General features: G+C 35.9%; 1 protein-coding gene across 1 annotated transcript in view; it reads left to right on the top strand.

Annotated features, from left to right (window-relative positions):
* The window catches only part of HPGD (hydroxyprostaglandin dehydrogenase 15-(NAD)), a 34,891-nt gene extending 22,979 nt beyond the window's left edge, over positions 1 to 11,912 (top strand). The window contains exons 5-7 of the mRNA XM_008566333.1: positions 6,857 to 6,933; positions 9,650 to 9,813; positions 10,760 to 11,912. Coding sequence (XP_008564555.1) covers positions 6,857 to 6,933; positions 9,650 to 9,813; positions 10,760 to 10,898 — 380 coding nt within the window. The 3' untranslated portion in view covers positions 10,899 to 11,912. The remainder of the gene's footprint in view (positions 1 to 6,856; positions 6,934 to 9,649; positions 9,814 to 10,759) is intronic.
* The last annotated feature ends 10,204 nt before the right edge of the window (positions 11,913 to 22,116 follow it).

The raw sequence follows: 22,116 nt of genomic DNA, 5'->3' as shown, positions 1-22,116 counted from the left end.
ACTGAAAAAAAAAAAACCCAAAAATAAAAAACCCAGGGGAAACACTTCAGGAAGTAGGACTGGGCAAAGGCTTTATGAATAAGACCCCAAAAACACAGCAACAAAAGAAAAATAAACAAATGGGATTATGTCAAACTAAAAATCTTCTGTACAGCAAAGGAAACAATCAACAGAGTGAAACAGCAACCTACTGAACGAGAGAAAATATTTGCAAAGTATACATTTGACAAGGGATTAATATCCAGAATATGTTAGGAACTCAGATAACTTAACAGTAAAAAAAAAAAAAAAAAAAAAAACCTGATTAAAAAATGGGCACAGGATCTGAATAGGTATTTCTCAAGGAAGATGTACAAATGTCCAACAGACACATGAAATAAATGCTCAACATTACTCAGCATCAGGGAAATGCAAACCGAAACCACACTGACATATCATATGACCCCAGATAAAGTGGTTATAATAAAAAAGACAGAGAATAACAAATGCTGGTGAGGATACCGAGAAAGGGGAACCCTCCTACACTGTTGATAGGACTAAATTAGTACAGCCATTATGGAAAACAGTATGAGGTTTCTCAAACAACTATAGATAGAACATCCATATGAACCAACAGATCCCCCTACTGGGCATATATCCAAAAGAGTGGAAAACATCATGTTGAAGGGATACCAGCACTCTGATGTTCATCCCAGCTCTATTTACAATAACTAAAACATGGAATCAACCTCAGTGTCTATCAATTATCAACTGGATAAGGAAAATGTGGTATATATACACAATGGAATACTACTCAGCCATAAAAATGAATGAAATTTTGCCATTTGCAGCAACATGGATGAGCCTGGAGAAAATTATGTAGAATAAAATTATGTGAAATAAAACAGACACAAAAAGAGAAATACCACAACTCCTCACTCATAACTGGGTGCTAAGAAAGAAGGAAAGAATGAAAGAACGAAAGAATGAATGAAAAAAAGAAAGAAAAGACCAGAATAATTCATTGAACTTTCAGAAGGAGAAAACAAACCTAAGTATACTAGAGATGGGGACGGGTGGGGGTTGGACGGGTGGGGGTTGAATAATTACAATTTGTAATAGTGAGTATGCTAATAAAAAAAAAGAAAAAGAAAAAAAGAGAAGTTCTACTCTCTGCAACACCAGGGCTTCTCCCGTTGCTTTTACACATTCCAACTGAGTATATGTAAAATATTGCTTTGGTATACTTTGCACTTAAAAGGACTAAACACACAGTTCTTACATACGTGCACTTCCATAAATATTTTGAATTACGGTTAGCAACAATCTAGTTTGCTAAATTTCAGAAATCAAACCGAATTAGGTCACTGTACCAGATTTGTGGCATTTTAGTGCAAAAGATACATTTTGATAAAAAAGGACAATGTGGATGAACTAGTAAAAAAAATCAATAAAATTATACTTTGAGATGTTTCATCTTAAGGGAAGATGTTTAACTTTAAACACATTTATACAATACTTATATAATACTATTACTATGCTAGTCCACTGAACACAACAGCTACCTCTGTAAAGGTGACATAGCTCATAGTGCTGGATTCAGGATTGCAGCTTAGCCAGTGTGATACCCAAGGTCCAAAACAAATTATAATCCCTCTCCACAAATTCAACTAAAAGGATATATTTTAAATAAACTTTATTTTTTAGAGAAGTTTTAGGTTCACAGCAAAGCTGAGCAAAAAAGTACAGAGAATTCCCATCTACCCCTCCTCCCACACATGAACAATCTACCCCTCCTCCCACACATGAACAATCTACCCCACTATCAACATCCCAACCAGAGTGGTACATCTATATTGACACATCATTGTCACCCAAAGTCCATAGTTAACATTGGGGTTTACTCTTGGTGTTGTACATTCTATAGGTTTGGACAAATGTATAATGACATGTATTCATCATTATAGTATCATACAGAATCGTTTCACTGCCATCAATATCCTCTGTGCTGTCCCCTATTCATCCTTCTCCTGCCAGCCCATGGCAACCACTGATCTTTTTACTGCCTCATAATTTTGCTTTTTCCAGATGTCATATAGCTGGAATCATAAAGTATGTAGCCTTTTCAGATTGGCTTCCTTCACTTAGAAATATGCATTTAAGGATCCTCCATGACTTTTCATTGTTTAATAACTCATTTCTTTTTAGCATTCAATAATATTTTATTGTCTGGATGTTGTACCACTATTTATTTATCCATTTGCCTACAGAAGGACAACTTGGTTGCTTCCAAGTTTTGGCAATTATGAATAAGGCTGCTCTAAACATCCATGTGCAGGTTTTTGTGTGGGCATAAGTTTTCAACTTCTTTGGTTAAATGCCAAGGAACACAGTTGTTTTATTATATTGTAAGAGTATGTTTAGTTTTGTAAGAAACTGCCAAACTGTCTTCCAAAGTGGCTGTACCGTTTTACATTCCTATCAGCAATGAATGAGAATTCGTGTTGCTCTATATCTTCCCCTGACTTTGGTTTTTTCCCTGTTCTGGATTTTGGCCATTCAAACAGGTGTGTAGTCATATCTCATTGCTGTTTTAATATGCAGTTCCTTAATGACATATGGCGTTGAGCATATTTTCATATGCTCATTTTCCATCTGTATATCTTATTTAGTGACGTGCCTTTAGCCCATTTTTTATTCAGGTTGTTCATTTCTTTTCCATTGAATTTTAAGGTTTTTGTATATTTTGGATGATTCCTTGATTGGATATGTCTTTTGCAAGTATTTTCTCCCAGTCTGTGGCTTGTCATCTCATTCTCTTGATAAAAGGACATTTTGAAATGGTCAAATAATATAAGAAATGACATTTTGGCAAAATGGTGGTCCTCCCATTGGTTTTATACATTTCAATTTATTTTATGTAAAACATGTTTTTATTATAATTTGCATTTAACTGGTACTAAAAACATTTCTGAAATGGATTCACTCCTATAAAACCCTTTGAATTAACACACACTATATTTAAAGGAAAGAAAATAGGAAATTTAACAATATTTAGCCCAAAGCTCCCTCTCTGGAGCTCAGGGCAGAAAGGCTGGAGATCTGGAATTTAAATACGAGAATAATGTGTGTGTTTGTATGGAGGGGATTGGGGAGAGAAAGAGAGATAGATTGATGAGAGAATGAATTTTCATCCACAGAGGTGGATAAAATAACTTAGGGAAAGAGTGTGTGGAAAAACAAAGAGGGCCAGGGATAGCTCTGGAGTTTCTCAGCATGTTGGAGTCTGGTCAAGGAAAAACAGCCAGCAAAGGATATGGAGGAGAAGCTGCCAGTGAGTGTGAAATAGAAGGAGACCAGCCTAAGAGGGAAGTGTTTCAAGAAGAGCATAACTAACTGGATTAGTTACTGCTGAGGAAGGGATCAAAGAAAATGAAGACAGATTCAGCCTGAGCAAGACGTTGCTCATATGCAACCTCTGTAAGATCTGTTTGACTGGAATGGCCAGATGAACGCCTGATTAGCATGAGTTGTGGAGCAAATGGGAGGTGAGGAAAGTGGAGACAATGAATATATTGAGGACTTTTTGTTGCAAAGAGAAATGGGATGGTGGCTGAGGAAATATGTGAGACTAAGAGAGGTATTATTTTTAGACAGGTGACATTGGTCATGTTCCTATCTCGAAGACAGTGATTCTCATTTGATTCTGCACTTGATAGCAGTGACCACTCTGAGCTTCTTAAAATGCTTTCATTTCTATGACACAACCTTTAGCTTGTTTTCCTCTTACCTCTGCTGGTTCCTTCTTCTCAGTCTCTTTTGCTCAGTCAACCTTCTGTACCAGAGAGGGCCGTCATGTATAGTTGCGCAGATTGTAAACTGTAGGAACTTCGGGGGCACGATTTATACAAACTATGATGTGAATGATGTCCCCAAGTCATACCATCCATAACCTGCACCATCCTATGTGCTGATCCTGATTACCAGCCTCAGAATATTTTATTTGAAGCACAGAGAAACAACATTATATGTTGGTGTTGTGGGTCTAATGTAAGTAACAGAAATATGAAGCTAAACCACAATAGCAATAATACTATATTTGCAAAGCAAAACTAAATCTTGAGATCAAATAGAAAGAGTTGGATTTCAAAGAAATTTCCACCCCCAACTAAAGTTATTGTCAAAAAAAATAGAGAGAGAAAAAAAGCATTTCTTCCTCTATTTACCCTCCATTTTCAAAGCAGCATACTGAGATATAGGTAGTAAATTTCTACATTGAGTCAATTCTCAAGATGGGGAGAAAGCATTGCAAATCACTAACCCATCCTACCTGTTCAAAACATAAGAAGGAACAGTTAAAATTACATGCATTGAGGAGATAAGGCAAAACTTTCTGATTAACTAAATTAACAATAACTTGAACAATAGAATTCTTTTATTTTTATTACTCCCAAACTGGAAACAACCCAAATGTCTATCAACAGGTAAACAAGTATATGCAATTGATAGTATATCCTTACACTGGAATACTATTCAGAAAAAAAAAAAAAGAAAGAAGCTATTGATACACACTATGACCTGGATGGATCTCAAAATAATTATCTTAAGTGAAAGAACCAGACAAAAAGAATTTATATTGTATGATTGCATTTCTATAAAATTCTAGAAAATGTAAACTATAGTGACACAAAGTGGACCAGTGGTTGCCTGGACGGAGGCGGAAGGCAGAAGGAAGGGATTACCAAGAGAGACAAGGAAACTTTTAGGGTGATGGATATGTTTATTATCTTGACAGTAGTTGTAGTTTCATTGGTGTTAACATATTTCAAAAACTTACCAAATTGTACACTTTAAATATATGCAGTTTTATTGTGTATCAATTATATCTCAATAAAGCTGTAAAAAATAAAGAAATAAAGAAAAAAAGAAGTTTGGTTTCTGAATATCCAAAATTGATTTATGTAGCCTTTAACCTAATATTAGAAAGTGAAAGCAAAGCAAGGGTAAATCTTTTGCAGGATAGCAGTGAAAATGTCATTAGAATGTTACCAGATTCATAAAACTAAGTGCCATTATAAAGATATAAACAAATTTTTTCACCTTCTAGTTGCATTTACAATTCTACTTTTAAAGGAATGTGTATATTTTCTGCCTGCTTGCTGCTAGACCAACAAAATGGTGTTTGATTTATTTCACCTCTGGGACACCTTGAGCTTGGGTTCAGAGTTCATCACCTCTGCAAATGTAACAAAACTTCATTCCAAATTCGTCTTTGAAAACATTATGAACAGTGTCCTTGTGCTTTTGGTGGCTATGTCAGCTCGCTTATCTCTGATTAAGGTTCACACTTCATTTCCTGCAGTGTGTGAACACGATGCTACTACCACTGCCTTTGACTCACAAACATTTAAGGAATGGGTAAAGCAGGGACTGAGTTACGAGAACGAGAAGCAGCAACGCCTGGCTACACCTATTTATTCCCTTCATTTCAGACTATCACGTTGACTGACACGGAGGAACTTAACTAACTTACACATTTTATTTAACCAAAAAACAAAACACAACAACAAGAAGAGAACCAACATGTTACAGTACTTTGAAATCACTGGGTAGACGTATGTGTGATCTACCATCCTCAGGGATTTAAACTGCTCTTGAGCAAACATACTTTATAAATTGAGACCTGGCAGGCACCCAGGGAGTGGTTAAGGTTTGCATATCTTGCTGAACTTTGGCACAGCACTCCCGACTGATTGGTGGCGCTCTGGGAAGTTAGCTGGGTGGAGATGAGTATGTCTCAGCAGAATAATTTAGTATTATTAGCATGACGTTTGATTAACAACATCATAGTAATCAGGGATCATTGTTTATTGACTCAGAGAAATCAAAAATTAAAAAAGAAGTGTTTAAAACAAGATAATCCAAGAAATTGGTTAAAAACTGAAACATACAAATGACTCCAGTTAAGTTTGAGTTTTGGTTAGACAGTTGACAATTAGTAACAAGAAATAAACTTGATAGTAAGAGTTATTACAGTAAAATAGGTTTTTCTCGTTTTGTTTCCTTTTGGAGGCTTGGGCTAGGCTGGGAGTTAGGGGAAAATAGATGCTATATACGCTATAATACTTTTTCCTCTAGACCATGAATTTATTAAATTTTGTATATGTGGAAATTAAAAATTAAAAAAATAATTGATTTAATTCTATTGTTGGCTACGTAATTATGAAAAGAAATAAAATAGAACCATAAATTTTATTCTCTGTCTTTTTTTCCCAAGTCACAGAGCAAGAAGCATCTGTTTATCTACTACAGATCAAAATCAAAAGAAATTAACTTTTAATTTTCTTAAACTCTTCAAGGCATCATTTGAGACATATTGGTAACGGGAAACTACATACTAATTTACAAGTGAAGAGACTAATGATCTCCAAGTCTCTTTTAAGTAATTCAAATTCTGTCAGCTATTTAGAAGCCTTAAAAATGTAGAATATATACTTCTTAAAACCCAGACTTAAAAACTGAAAATTAGATGTTAATATACTGGCTTTAAAGATGATTCTCTTTGTGTTTTAGGTAACATTGACTTCCTTGACTTTTGAGAAAGCCAAGGAGGCACAAAAACTTACATATCACTCTTGGCTGCTGTATCCCTAGATGTAATTTGCCTACTATAAATTCCAGAAAGTGTAGGTTATGGAGGGAATAAACTATGCTAAGGCTGTCGAGTTTTACAAAGTTGTTTGGTTTTATTTTAATGTATTTTCCAAATTATCTTAAATTGAAATAGCCACAACATACTCATTTGCTTTGTAATTATTGAGCATTGTCTGCTTATTTTTTAATCAAATTATTTAAAAGTTTTATTTGTTTGTTTCAGGACTCATGCCTGTTGCACAACAGCCTGTTTATTGTGCTTCAAAACATGGCATAATTGGATTCACACGCTCAGCAGCGGTAAGGCTATAACAACCATAATATCTCTTTTTCTTTTTGTGTAAATAGAGGAAACATGAATTCTATAAAGTAGAAAGGAATAAATTCAGAATTCAATACATCTGGATAAAAGATGGAAAAATAATATTATACTTCAATCTTTATTGTAAAAAATAGTTTTCAGATCACTTAAAGGACCAAATAAAAAATAGATCATTTTAAAATGAAGTAGATTTTAAGTATGGATGTGTTACTGAAAAATATACTACAGATGAATAACGGGGAGATACTCTTCATTTTTAAAATGAACTCAAAATTTAAGCATTGTTAACTTCAGGCTGCCTTAAATAGAACACGTTAATAGGCTCCAGACATTGCTTGTCACTGGAAATACATGAAAATGAATGAGATCCTGCAGCTTGAAGGAGGGGTGGGGACAGGTATTTACTTGATAGAATGGTCAAATACAGTGTCATGATGGAGACCTAAGGTGAAAGGTGTACAGAGCTTAGAAAAATATTTTAGGCCTAATTGACCACATGCATTGATAGCATGTGGTGAGAATGTTTACCTTTTTATGATAACTGATAAGAGGGTAGCTTGAATGGAGCCTGGTAAGCAAAGGGAAAGTAAGATTAGGTATGTCTGGAGATATAAGTAGGGGCCAGAGTGTGAGCTTGGGTTTTATTCTAAGTGTAGCCATCAATGGGTGTTTTTCTTGCAGTAGTGACAGGATCAGATTTCCATTTTAAGAGGACCATCTGCCTGCTATTTGGAAAACGTATTACAAAGGATAAGTGTAGAAGAGGAAAGAACAGTTGGGAGGTCTCTGGGTGGTCATCTAGGTGAGACAAAGAAAGGGGCCAGAGACATTCACAGCAACAGGATGAACCTGAGGAAAATTATGTTAAGTGAAATAAGCCAAGTACAGAAAGAGATATACTGCATGTCTCACTCGTAAGTGGGAGCTAAAAAAAATGAGCAAATAAATAGAAAAAGAAAGAAAGAAAGGTACAACGATCACAACAATACATTGAACTTTCGAAAGGAGAGAACAGAACTGAGGTTACCAGAGGTGGGAAGGGGGGTAAGGGGGGTGTTGTTAAAGGGCCACAAAAAATGATTACATTGCATAGTGTTGAATATACAATTATCCAGATTTGAGCATCACACATTGATATTGCATATAGATATTGATGTTCAACTCTGTACAATTAACCCACAGATATGTACAATCAACTGTGTTTCAATTAAAAAAAAATCACAGACACACAGAATATAAAGCAGCTAATAGAAAAAAAGAAAAGAAAAGAAAGGTGCCAGAGAGATGAGTAGAAAAATATTAACAGAAGAAATATTAGGGGACAGAGAAAACAGATGTGTGAATGTTAAATGTTCAATTAAAAAAGAAGATAACCAGTCTTCATACTTAATTAAAATTATTTGGAAATTATTTAATTTCTAAAGAAATTAGTCTTTAAAGATAAGTTAATCTTTTAAACTTTTAATGAGCACATAACGCTATTACAAAGCAAAGTAATTCTTAAAGACCAGAAATTTTGTATTTGAAATTACCAGACCAGAAACTTACACAGTCAATTTTCATTATTTATGGTAATTGTGTTCTATGAAGTCACTTGCAAACACTGCATTAGTTACTAGTGAACCATTGCTCTCCAGGGAAATGCAATGTTAAATTTCTGAGATGCTGTGGTCATGACATTTTAACCAACCAATCAATACATAACTTTGTTTTAAGTGTATTTCTGTTTTAAAGACACCTTTTTTTATTATGTATTGTATGAATATTGAAGTCATAGCTAAAGCACTTATAACTCGTGCCTGAATGAAACTTATTTAACACCCATATTTTCTCTAAGGCACATCACAACCTTCTTACACTTAGTATCACCACACAGCAGCACTTCTGCTCTATACTTCGGAGCCATTTTAAACAGCAAAATTACCAACAAAAAGCACAAAAATGAGGAAAACATGGCAAAGCAGACTGTAGCTTTGCTCGACCTCAGCAGGAACATGCACATGAATGATTCAAATTTCTCACTCCTCCGTGCGTGTCTGTCCACAAATGACTACAAATGTTGCACAAATATTGATTTCTAAAGTTACAAATAAATTTTAGCAAGTAAGCCACTTTGCAAATATGGAATCTACAAATAATGAGGATCAACTGTATTTCGTTTTACAAATAGTTCAAATAAAATCAATAGGTTGAAAATTAAGCCAAAGAATGTTTGTCTGAAAATTACTTAAATTGTCTTTCAGATACCGCAGATTATTAAAAGTATCTTTAGAATCAAAGTAATAAAAATTTCTACAAAAAGTAGTTTTTAAACAAATATTCCCTTTTATACAACCACAATCTTTGAAAGAAAATTTGGGATATCAATTCTCATCCTCAGCTGCTTAGCTTCAGATTCCTGCAGAGTTCAGAAGCTTAGATGAGTAAGTATTTCCAGGAGTTGTCCAGTAATATTGATTTTTTAAAAAAATTAATTAGGTGAGACTTTCAGGAATTAATTTAGCACTTTAGGTATGTGTTCTTTTACTATCTTTCTGCTTACTAGTCATTGTTATATAGTTGAGAGGCTATCTGACTAGTATTTTTTTTTTTATCAAAGTCTTTTAAATAGCTTTAATTATCAGTTTGTTCTATGCTGTACATTTAAGTAACTGCTGAAACCTTCTGCAACCCTCTACTTCTTCTTACTGGCAGATGGCTGCTAATCTTATGAACAGTGGTGTGAGACTGAATGCTATTTGCCCAGGCTTTGTTAACACACCTATCCTTGAATCCATTGAAAAAGAAGAAAACATGGGACAATATATAGAATATAAGGATCATATCAAAGATATGATGAAATACTATGGAATTTTGGAGTAAGTAAAATTTTATCTGTCTTCCTTTATATGATGGAGCAAAGTGCTATCTAAACAAGCAATGTAAAGAGAAAAAGTAAGCTTTTAAATTTGAGAAATTAATGCTTCAATGTTTTGATTTGGTGAACTCTGATAGAAAATTTTTTTCCTGGATTTCTGAATTGAATGTGTTTATACATTATGAATTCTGCTTTGAAATATAGACAATGCCTCATTAATACCTTCAGCCATAATCAGATTTTTTTTGAATGTGATATTTAGTCACCTTGGAAGGCAGTGATACCTTATCTGCCTAAATTCCAAGCAATATTCAAGTATATCCTTTGTGAAGTTTTGTTTGGCCCCATAACTTCAACCATTTTCATAAGAAATAATTTATCACACACACACGCGCGCGCGTGCATGCACACATTTGATGAATTGTGCTGAGTTAGAGTAGTTGGGGGTTTCACAGTACAGAATCACAACTATCGTACTGAAGGAATCATGCCTAGGATCAAATCCTTGCTCCACCACTTACCGTGAACTTAACCATCAAACCTCTAGATCCATCAATTTTCTCACATGTAAAATGGGTATAATATTAAAACAAACTCAGGGACCTTTGAAAGACATATAAAATGACATGTGTAAGGCACTTAAAACAGCAACTGGTGAAAATTAAGATGTTCAATAAATGCTAGCTTTAATTTATTATATTTTTACTTTAAAACATTGGATCATTTTCTCAGTGTACATAATGAACATAATTTTTTTCTGCCTAAAATGACAGAAGGCCACTAAATTTGTGTCATATAAAAATTGAAGGTAGCAACAGCTTAATGACATTTGTGCATTTCCCTATTACATGTTCAAGGTAGTAGATTCCTCAGAAAATAACTTAAAATGAAATGATAATATGCCTTATTCTTTCGTTTCAAAATACCAATATTTCTTTTATTTTTAGCCCATCAATGATTGCCAATGGATTAATAACACTCATTGAAGATGATGCTTTAAATGGAGCTATTATGAAGATCACAACTTCTAAGGGAATTCATTTTCAAGACTATGATACGATTCCACTTCATGCAAAAACTCAATGAACATCTTACATATCAGCCACAACTGAAAACAAGCACAAACGACGTAACATTCAGACCGTATCTTTATTTAAAGATAGCTTTTTAAATGAAATGTTATAGTTTGAAGCTTTCCTTCATGAATTTGATGTTAATTTTTTTCTAAATGATTAGTTAAGTATATGGATAAAATATTATAAACTATCAAAAATATGATGCAGATTATCTTTATAGTCTAAGTGATGATTAAAACAAAAGATATTCAAGGGATATTCTGCCTTTCAGAAAATGTATTTAAATCTGTCGCTCATAAATATTAATGTTTGTCGGAACATTATTTTAAAAGAGATACTTAAATTGTTATTTAAATCAAACCAGATGCAAAAAGCTCACTTTGTTTTTATGTTCCCACTTTAGAGAGGGAAGCTACTTAATAATGGCAAATGTTTAATAATTTTTGCTTATATATACCATCTTTCATCTGAACATTTCAGCTTTTTAAAAATGTGGCATATATTTAGGATCCAGTAATTAAGGAATAAATCACAGTGTGAATATATCGCAAATGAAGAATCTGATGTATTGAAAAATGACAGAAAGTGACTGAGACTGATGAATCACGGGTTAGCCTCCCATCTGGGAAAAACATTTTTTTCCTCTTTGCTTACTTTAAGAATTTTAATTGACTCCAAAAATCTCAGGGATGAAACTTTTAACAATTATAGCAAAAAAGGATAGTTAGTGCTCCTGAAATTTTATATTTAAAACACACTCATTAGGGGAAAAAATGCAAATATAATGGGATTTTTTAGATTACTTCTTTGATTTGTACCAATTTCAAAAGTACCAAAAGTCTTTTATTCTAATCTCCATAAGTTACTTAGTCTTCTACGTATAGCTATTAAGGAGAAGAAAGCAATCTTGCCACATATACAATTTGTCATATACAAAGAAAAAAGGTTTATGTACATGTGTGGAAATTCATAGCAACACAGAGGTAAAAATAGCTGTAATGGTTTGCCTTTTTTGCTGTCGGATGTCTTAAGATAGATCATTAAGTGCACTTGCTTTGGGTAACACTCTTTCCAAGCAATGGTACAACACAGAGGTAAAAATAGCTGTAATGGTTTGCCTTTTTTGCTGTCAGATGTCTTAAGATAGATCATTAAGTGCACTTGCTTTGGGTAACACTCTTTCCAAGCAATGGTTAATGCTAACAGTGAAAGCACAAGATTTCTAAATCAATCATTTTCTCAAAGAAATATTATATAAGTGATTCACTCTGCTTCCTAAATCCAGACCTCTCAGCTTGGAGCAAAATCCATCTATGTGAGATTGATAAGGATTTCATAGAGATAACTGGAGTGTTCGCATACTTTGCTCTGTTTTAATTCTGCCACGGAGAACTATTGCCTTCGCCTTTAATGTGTAATTTGAATACAAATAACTGTAGTCCAGAGTTACACATAATGTGTCTGACAAACACCAAGCAATGAGCATCAATGACATCTGATAGACATAAATTTTAATTAGGCACAAACTTGTTTGTATGTTCTGCCAGTGACCCGTCAGCAAACGATGTAGGTAGGGATAGTATCACTTACCTATCTTATATATTTTCCCTCTGTAATGAAAAGTCATTGCTTAAACTTTTCATTTTTGGATAATATTTTTGTGCTGGAAGCCTTTTTTTTTCAAATCAATCAACTTTGTAGACATTTAAAATCAAATAGTGAGTAGAACTGAAGAAATGTGAGTTACATATGTTAAAATACTTATTTTACTTTAAAACTTATCTTCTATAAATAGTTTTAATTAAATCTATGATATTATCTGATATTTCTATATACTGGTTGAGGAAAATAATTGAATTGAAGGGGGGGAAGCCTTGGTTTCTTAATTGTATTTTTCAGTGAAAATTCTAATGTAAATAACATATTTTTTTAAATGTATTTTTCTCAATAAATAGAGTTGGGACTCTCAGAACAGCAAAACAACAAATATATGGACACAAAAAAATTGAGATGATAATTACATTGAATTGTCTAATGTACTTAATTTTCTCTTATAAACATCATTTTAGATACTTGTAATGTTATTTGAGATACAAGTGATTACGTTATGATTTCTGTTTATTTCTGTTCTGTTTATAAGTTTAGAATACTGAGGAGGTCTGAAAATGTAAATTTTTAATAAAATTCAAGTTATTTCACAAGCTCAATATCTCCTCAAGGGTAGTTTTTCTTCCATTAGAATTCAAAAGGAAACTTTATTGGTGAACAGGAAAAGTCAACTGGATCCACAGTCACAGTTGCTGTCATAAGGACTGTGTCACCTCTCTCTTGCCAGCTTCCCTCCTGGGCAGCTCTCTCTACCTGATGAACTCCAGGATCTACAGGCCTGATTCCCACCAGCTTCCAGTTGGCAAAACAAGAACTTGTTTTTGGCAAAAGAGCTTAGGTCAGGTCCTGCTTCGATTATGTGCCCACTATGGAGACAGTCCTTGTGGTCAGAGAGATGACCACTCTGCCTCACCAGGACCAAATGACATATCTCCCCCAGAATTAGGGATTAGTAGGAGGGCAGGAGAGGCAGGCAGGAAATTTACCTAAACTCTATGGCGTAAGACAAGGAGGGAGGAAATTTCCAAGAGAAAAATTATGCTGTCATTACCTGACAGTAGGTGAGTGAATGTTGAGCTAACAAAAACGATAGGTAGGCCCTATACAGGAACACAAAGAAAGAGTGAGAAAAAGATTAATTATGTCTTAACACTTTGGATAAATTTGTAAAGATGCCCATGGTTCCTAGAACAAGCATAGACCCATGTTTTTCAAATTGTATGTACCACATTGGGTGTAACATAATAAAAGAGAAGAGAAGAAAATGTATAGAAAATATGAGTACAGCAGGCATCTCATGCATATATGATTGTTCTCATTCTCAATATAAAGTACATTTCTTATTGTAAATCACAGTGAGAAAGGTCCGAAAGCTCCTTGTTTTAATCTTGACTGCAATCATTGCCTCCAGACTTCCTTCATTTTTGAGTTTCTGATTATAATACTTTTGAGTTTCAGCTTAATCCTATGGTTACATTCAAACTTATTAGCATCACTTATAATTCCTCTTACTATAATCTTATTGTCAGCATTAAATTTTATAGGAATTTCTAAGTTTAACTTTAAACGATGAAAATTAATATCTTTAATCCCCAGTTTTCAAGAATACATATACATTCACTCATTCAACAAATAACTTAAAAAATGTAATTTGCAGGATCAGCCCCTTGTGCTACAGAGGCGAGCAGCACAGGGAAGGGAAGGGAATTGAGAACAAACAGGCAAGTGAGAGGCATTACATACATTTGTTATTTTCCCTGCTATGATATAGATCTGAGCTTGCTACTTAGCACCCTCTAAAGCCTATCTTTGAGTCATGAGTAAAGATATCACTCTAATTCCGTAAGAATAAAATGGTGTGATGTTTCTGCGGTCTATTTCCACAATAACTAATGACCATGTAGACTTCCGATCAGGATGGTGGAATAGATGGTCCCCAGCATCACCCTCTCCCACAATCAACCAATTTAAAACTATTACAAAGCAATGACTGCCAAGCTAGGGGCACTCAGGGGAAGAGGGGGAGAGACCTGGGGAGTTTATGAAGGCAGGAGAAGTCACGATGAGATAAAGAAAGAACCGCTCCGACTGTTTCAAGCCCCGACTACTTCAAGGCTGGCCCTGGTGAGCACATGGAACAAAAGCTGGCAAAAGCTGCAGCCGTGCATTTTGTATGAAGTTGCTTGGAGGCTGCGGGGGAGAAGAGGGCCTTGGTGGACCCTAGGACAGCAAGACCACTAACAGGGTTCCCGTGGACCCACATAGGAGTGAGGGGCTACAGACAACTTGAAAAAGGAGCCACTCAGAGGCTGGTGAGTCATTGCAAGGGGCCAGTGCATGGCCTGTCCTATGGGAATCGTTTGGAGTGTGGGTAGTAGGGAAGACTAGCTCACCAGGGGAACACTGGGGCACAGCATGGACAACTTATTTGCCCCAATCAGTGCAGGACCACACGGTGGATACTGGTCAGGAATATAGAACTACGGGGCAGGGGGTGGGGTGGGGGGGTACAGTTTGCTGAAAAGACTGAGGTTCGACCAGAGTCCATACAACGCAGGTGTACCAGAACTGACAAGACCCAGAAGTGCTTACAAGGTCAACAATTAAGACCTGAAGGGCACCAAAAGCCTTCCCAGAGAATCAGCAGCAAAGCACCAATTTAGCTCAACTGCAGGGTTCAAGTGCTGGTTCCCTTAGAAAGTTCCCCCATTTTAGAAGTAAGCAAAGTACAACAAATTAGTTCCAGGGCAGAGTTTAAGTGGTGGGAATAGCAAATAATCCAACACAGAACTGAAAGAAAAAACAAAAACTCCATAGATCAGAGACAAAGTTGTGATTTTAACAGAAAAGGTCTAACACCACCAAAAAACACCGATAAAACTTCAAAAGGCCAGAAGCCCCTTGGGTTCCCAAGTCAGGGCAGTGGGGAACCGAGTGTCTCAGCCAAGACCCCTGACATCCACATCTAACCCAGTGATGACCACCGAGGTGCTTCTGGAAGCATCCCCAGCTTCCAATCAAGTTGGGGAGCTGCTGATGGCCTCAGCCATACCCTCTCAATGTCTGTATCCAGCCCAGTGACAATGAGCCACCACTGTAAGCACCCTGGGCTCCTGGGGGGGGAATAGGTCTGAAGACCTCAGGGGGGGATCTGAGGATCTCAGCCACAGCTGAATCAGCATCCAGCCCAGTGATGACCACCCGGCCGCTGCCAGATGTGCCCTGTGCTCCCAGTGTGTGGGGGAGCCAAGGGCCTCAGCCACGCCCCCTGGAAATCCACATCCAGCCCAGCCACAACCAAGAATGAGGGGGGTGCCACGGACCTTGACCTCATCCTTCCCTCCCTCTTTCCTCCTCCTTCCACGCTATCTGCTTCCCCTTTCCCTTCTCCACCTCCCCCAACTGCTCCACAACATCTTAGAATGTAAAAAAAAAAAAAAATAGTAAATAAATTAAGTTTTAAAATAATAATGACCCTGTAGTCATTTTTTATGTAAGTAACAGCATATGCATTTTGCCATACAGATATATACTTAAGAAATACTGTCTAATTCTCACTGTATAAATTCTATGAAAGGTACAAGGATACTAAAAAATGTTGACTATCTTATTAGATCCTACCACAACTTTAGGCTCAACCTGCTAGGTTTAAATTAAAAGAGGATAAACTAATAAATTCCTGGATTTTGGTTGCCCTAAAGTAATTGCATGCTAATTAGATACTCATCTAAAATTTAATGTATAAACTTATGTAAATTTGTAATTCTTTGCCTTTAAATATATATGTGCGTAGATATAATTTTACATATATACACACACTGTATGAAGGACTAGACTAGATCAATGGCTTGCAAATGTTTTGCTCCTGTACTTGCCCAATAATTTTTATAACTGTGTGTCCTTTATAATCATTAAGTAAGTGTAGCAGAGGTTTCAGATAAACCCTAAAACCCTAAAACTCATGGCTTAACACAATGGGCCTTTTTTTTTCTTTTTTTGCTTCCTCAAGAATCCAATGCTGGCGGTATTCAACAAGCAGCTTTTTGGGATTCTGCTGCCTTATAGCTCCACTAAGGCTAAGGCCAGGAATCATTCACTTCCAGCCAGTGGACTGGAGAAGAAAATGGAAAAGGCATACCTACTTCTTGAACACTTCAGCCTGGAAGTAATACACATTATTTTAGTTCATAGTCCATTGGTGAGACTAATCCCATGGCCCCATCTAAATGCAAGACATACTGAGAAATGTAGAACCCGGAGACATGTGCCTCCCAGAAACAACTCTACACAAGAGAAGGAAGTCAGATTTTTTAATAGACAAATTTCTTGTGTCTTTGTCACACTTAATATCCTTATAAATCCATTGTTCCTCACATTAAATACTCCTACTCAAGGGTAACACCCTAAAATCGCATGCAGTTCCTATATCCAATTCAAATCCAGGATCCCCATCAGGATGCATATTAACATCCTAAAATCGCATGCAGTTCCTATATCCAATTCAAATCCAGGATCCCCATCAGGATGCATATGGCTTCTCACAATTTGGTGACCTATGAACTCAAAAGACAATTTCTCTAATTTGTTATGTGCACGCACACACACACACACACACACACACACACACACTATAATGATTAGCTGAGAGAGAAAACCTGCAATAAAATTTATCATTTGGAAAAGAGAAGAATGGGATACACACAGCAGTTACTGATCAATAACAATGATCCAGTCCTACATTACAGGCATCATGAGGTCTCTCTTCCCCTCAGTGAGGAATTTCCTTACCAATACTAACATCTTCAATTTGGGGTTGATGATTTTCCCATTGTACTCAAGGGCTTCTGGCTCTAACCTTAGTGAGGTTCTTCTTTGTCTATTATCCTCCAGTTTTTGGTGCTGCATCTTCTGGGAGTTTGCATAGTTTTCACATACTCTGTTAGATCAATGCGAGTTTCTTTAAAACCTAAGGTTCTTCTTAAGTTTTAGAAAGTTAAAAACTTTTTAAGTCTGATTTGTGATTTTTTTTTTAGCTGTGCAGATTCTTTAAAAAAATAGACTTTTGATCTATTTGGTTCTTATCAATTTCATTTGTTTTAAAACACCCAAATAGTTTTAATAGTCATAATCAATAGTCATTAATAGTCATAATCCTTGGTCCTGATAGATTCTTTTGTGCCTTCTCCCTTCCACCCCCCCGTTCCTCTCTTCTTTCAACACAATGTCAGTATATTGAGACAAACAGATCTGGATGAAGTCACTCACTTCCACCCTGTGGACTGGAGAAGAAAATGGGGAAAGCATGCCTGCTACTTGAATATTTCCGCCTACAAGTAACATACATTATTTTTATTCATAGTTGTAATTTGTAGCAGATCCATGCTTTAATGGCTCTTTCATGCAGAAAACATTTGAGTCCTTTCTTTTTGTGCTTGGAGTCTTAACAGCAGTTGACTTTTCCCACCCCAAAGGCTCCAGATTTCTGGGTTTTTTCCTTTTCTTTCAATTTGTATTACAAACTAGCCAATTCCGGCCTGAGCTCAACTCTTGGTTCCAGCTTTCCTGGATGTAATCAGACACCAGAACACAACAGTAGCATTCTGTCTTCAAGCCTCTTCACCTAGAAATCAGCCTTGGTGGGAATGGAAGGCAACATACTTAACAAATGTTTTATTTTTGCTTAACATTGTCTTTCATTTCTCTGGCTTCATCATGCACAACTCACCTACTAAGCCAATGTTACATATTTTAGGTTTAGTTGTTGTTGTTGTCTGGCAGCATTCCACTTCTGGTATCAATCTGTATTAGCTAAAGTAATGCTCAGTATTGTAGAAGATAAATCTCCAAATCTCAGGGGCTTAACAAAATAGAAATTTATTCCTCTCAGACACAGCATTCAGTGCAGGTGTAGCCTAGGCAGCATTCCAAGGGTCAAGAATTCAGGTTTCTTCCATCTTGTAGCTCCACCATCATTCAAAGCCTCAGACTCTGCCCAGAGGGTGGACAAGGCATACCCGCTTCTTACCCACTTCAGCCTGTTCTGATACCATTCACAGAGCTACTCAAACAGCCCTACCTAGATGCAAGGTTCGGATGCAGTGCTGGAAAATGTAACCTCTGCCTGGGAAGCCAGCTCCCAGCAACAACTCTACCCATTGGATAGGGAGTATTTATCCCCGATGGAGTGTTATCTATCTCTGCCATAACTCTCTCATATTTTTAAGTTTAAATATAATACCTATAAGTTTAAATCATTATAAAGTATGTACTTTTTTTGCATATTTTCAATACTGACATTTTATAATATCCAATGGGAAATAAATTCCATAACCATTTTATACACTTTATCATCCACTTTAAAGTTCAAGAAGAAGCTCTTTTTGAAGAGTCAAATTTAATATTCTTCTATCATTTAACTCATATTCATTTCCTTTATAGAATTTTTATCTTAAAGAATTTATTTCTGGGATAATTGCATGATCACAGTTCTCTGCAACAAGCACACACACACACACAAATTTTGATTTTATCTTATGTTCAATGGGAGAATCATGCAAAACTTCAAATACTTGGAATGTCCTAGTCAGTTAACCCTAAATACTGTTGTTGGGGTAATCTATCTAACACATGCCCCTAAACAGGTCACTCCCCAGCTCAAAACCTTCTGCCTCCTCTTTCAAGAGGTATGAAGTCCAGACCTCCAGCCAAACATGCCAGGACTTTCACAATCAGACCACAATTCACCATTCTGCCTTATCTGGGCTACTCCTTATCAAATTACAAGCTTCTCCAAATCCCACCCTGGCTATGCTTACTTTATTCTTCTTTTATCCTCATCTGTAAATCTGCTCCATATTGAAAGGGGTAGGATAATGAGCAGGGGGATGGTTAGGATGGAATTCTTGAAAAAGGAAAAAAATGAAGATCAGGGGATATTCAGGGAGCAATGGAACTTTTAGGGTAAAGATACTGGGAAGAGATGTTAATAAATCTTAGCGAAATATGTTTTTCATATTTAGCCTAGTATAAAAGCATAAGGAATAGATTTCCAAATTTAATTTTCTGCATATAGATGTCTGTAATCATGGTTGATTCAGATTCAATTGGACAATGAATCAGGTTTCATATTATATTCATAGCACCTAAGACAAAGAAGAGGCCTTTCCGTGGTTTCTAAGATCTCACTAGTACACAGCAATTTTATCACTTGGTTTGTTTGAACTGTGTACTGGTGGGAATTTACCAGTCATAATCCAAAACTGTTCTTTCTGTTGGAGGACATCATTCCTAGACAATTTCTTGTGTTCTAAAACTTCTCAAATTAGGCCTCAGAGTTGCTAGGTTGCTCCTATATCTCAAAATCATTTCACATACAGTACAAAAGAGCAATGATTAATCTCTGCTTCCCATTATCTTTATCCATCTTATTGCAAGTTGTGATGAGTGACTAATGAGTAATGCTGAACTCCAAACAATCCTGTAAAATATTCAAAACTTGAAAAAAGAAAAACTGAGCAGAACACTACTTGGAGAGCTCTTCACACACACAGACACATAAAAATGCAACCTGTTAAGTAGAAACCCAGAATGAGTAGAAATGGCAGTTTCCATTAAAACTTACTTTTTTAAAAGACTCGTTATTTTTTAGAGATTTCTAAGGCAAACGCTCACGTCTTTTTTTCACTTACCTCGTCTTTGCTCGTTAGGTATTTTATAGCAGAGGGAAGAGTTTGGGTTATCCCCATAGTAATTATCAATCATAATCTTCTTGAATCCATCTCTATTGGCGTTTCCCTTTACACAGAAACAAAAAGTAAAACCAAAAAGGAAAAATTTGCTCTTCTTTAAATCTCCTGTTGTTTAATTTATCATCAGTCAACTCTGCTTTATTTTAGCTTTTCTGTAACAAATCTTACTTCAATGATGTTCTCATCTGCATGTAAAAAAAGAATGAAATACTTTTCTGCTCTTTCCTGTCTTGCTACCTAAAAAATGCGACAAACTTGCTTTATTTTAATGCTTTGGTATAGTCTAAAACAGTCCTTTCCCCAGTATAGGAGAAATTTGTGAAGAAAGTTAAACAATCTTAGATTTCTTGAGGAGGATCTTTACTGGGTGACTTCTTCAATTTAATTTGGAATACGGTGAATTCTAAAAATATCAGTAGATCTGCCTTCAGCTTCACATGCATTTATGTAATAGCCACCCAGCCCCAAGCATAGTCCTAGACACCAGAAGTCGAAGATGAATAAACCATGTGCCTGCCTTCATGGAGCTCACGGTTGTGTTTGGAAAACAAACACACGAGGAAAAAAATTATAAGTCCATGTTATAAAGATTGTTATTGATTTATGTATATGGTTAATGGGCAAATTATAACAAGAACTCTGCGTGAGTGGGTCAGGGGAGGAGAAAGCCTCATAAAATAGGAGACACTTGAGCCAGGCCTTGAAAGATTTCTAAGTGTTTGGAAGGAAAGATTTTCCAGGGAGGGAGACACGGCATAATTAGTTAAATAAACTATAATCTGTTCCCCGTGAGTTTAGCATAGAACATGGGATTGAAAGCAAGTGTAAAGCATCCTCAGTACCATTCTTAGAGGTTTGTACTTTATCTTGGCAATGGGGAAACTTTCATGCATGTGAATCAAGAAGTAATATGATTTATGTTTGGGGTGGGTTCAGAATGGAATAGATAAGGGCTGGCCTGAAAGTATGGAGAACTAAGTGGAAGAGTATATAAAAGTCTGTAGGAGAGATGATAGGGGCAGTAATAAAAGCTGTCACAATGGAAATAAAAAAGTAAACACAGGCAAGAGCACAATTAGGAAACCAGAATCAGCAGCACCACATTGGAACTGAGCAGTGAAAAGGAAGAAGAGCCCTGGAACAACTCACAGGTTTTCCAGATGTCATGTACGAAGTTTTTAAAAAACATCAGCAGCAACATGCATGATATTTATTGTGGGCTTACTCTGTTCCAGACATTGTGCCAAGCACTTCATTCCAAATCCTATAATAATTCTATAAGACAGATACCATTATTATCCTAATAGTAGAAAATAAATGAAGTTTAAACTCCCCTGGGGAGACCACTGAAATGTAACTGTAATAACCTTTAACCTTGCACTAGAATCACTTTTCAACACATTTTGATATTTATTATTTACGTTCACCATATCCACATGAGGCAGGGGTCAGGTATTAAATCTACTTTATTGTAATATATGAGGAAATTGATTGATCTGGAAAAAAAAATTATGGCAGCTTAGGCATAAAATGCTAGGTCTCATTGCTTCCAAGCAGAAGAGCTTTTCTGGCTCTTATAGCGTTAGTATTATTAGAGATTGTCTTCAGTTTGGCTTTGGACTATTTCACAAATTACAACTCTGCAGAAGAGATTCAAGGAAAAACATATGAGCTTGGGTTCTTGGTTTTAAGTGAAGGAAATCCAACTCTAATTTAAGAAAAATTATTGATTTAAATAAGGACATCAAGGTGTCTTATGCAACTCAAGAATAGGAGTGTGATTAATGGTAGGGACAACTGGAACCAGGATCTTTGAAAATATCAGCCCTGCTCCTTTCTTCTGGTCTATTTCAATCTTCTCTTTCTTCCTTT

This window comes from Galeopterus variegatus, unplaced genomic scaffold, assembly GCF_000696425.1.
Source record: "Galeopterus variegatus unplaced genomic scaffold, G_variegatus-3.0.2 Scaffold235, whole genome shotgun sequence".
Lineage (NCBI taxonomy): Eukaryota > Metazoa > Chordata > Mammalia > Dermoptera > Cynocephalidae > Galeopterus > Galeopterus variegatus.
Note: the sequence above shows the minus strand (reverse complement) of the source record. Positions and strands in the feature narration are given on the sequence as shown.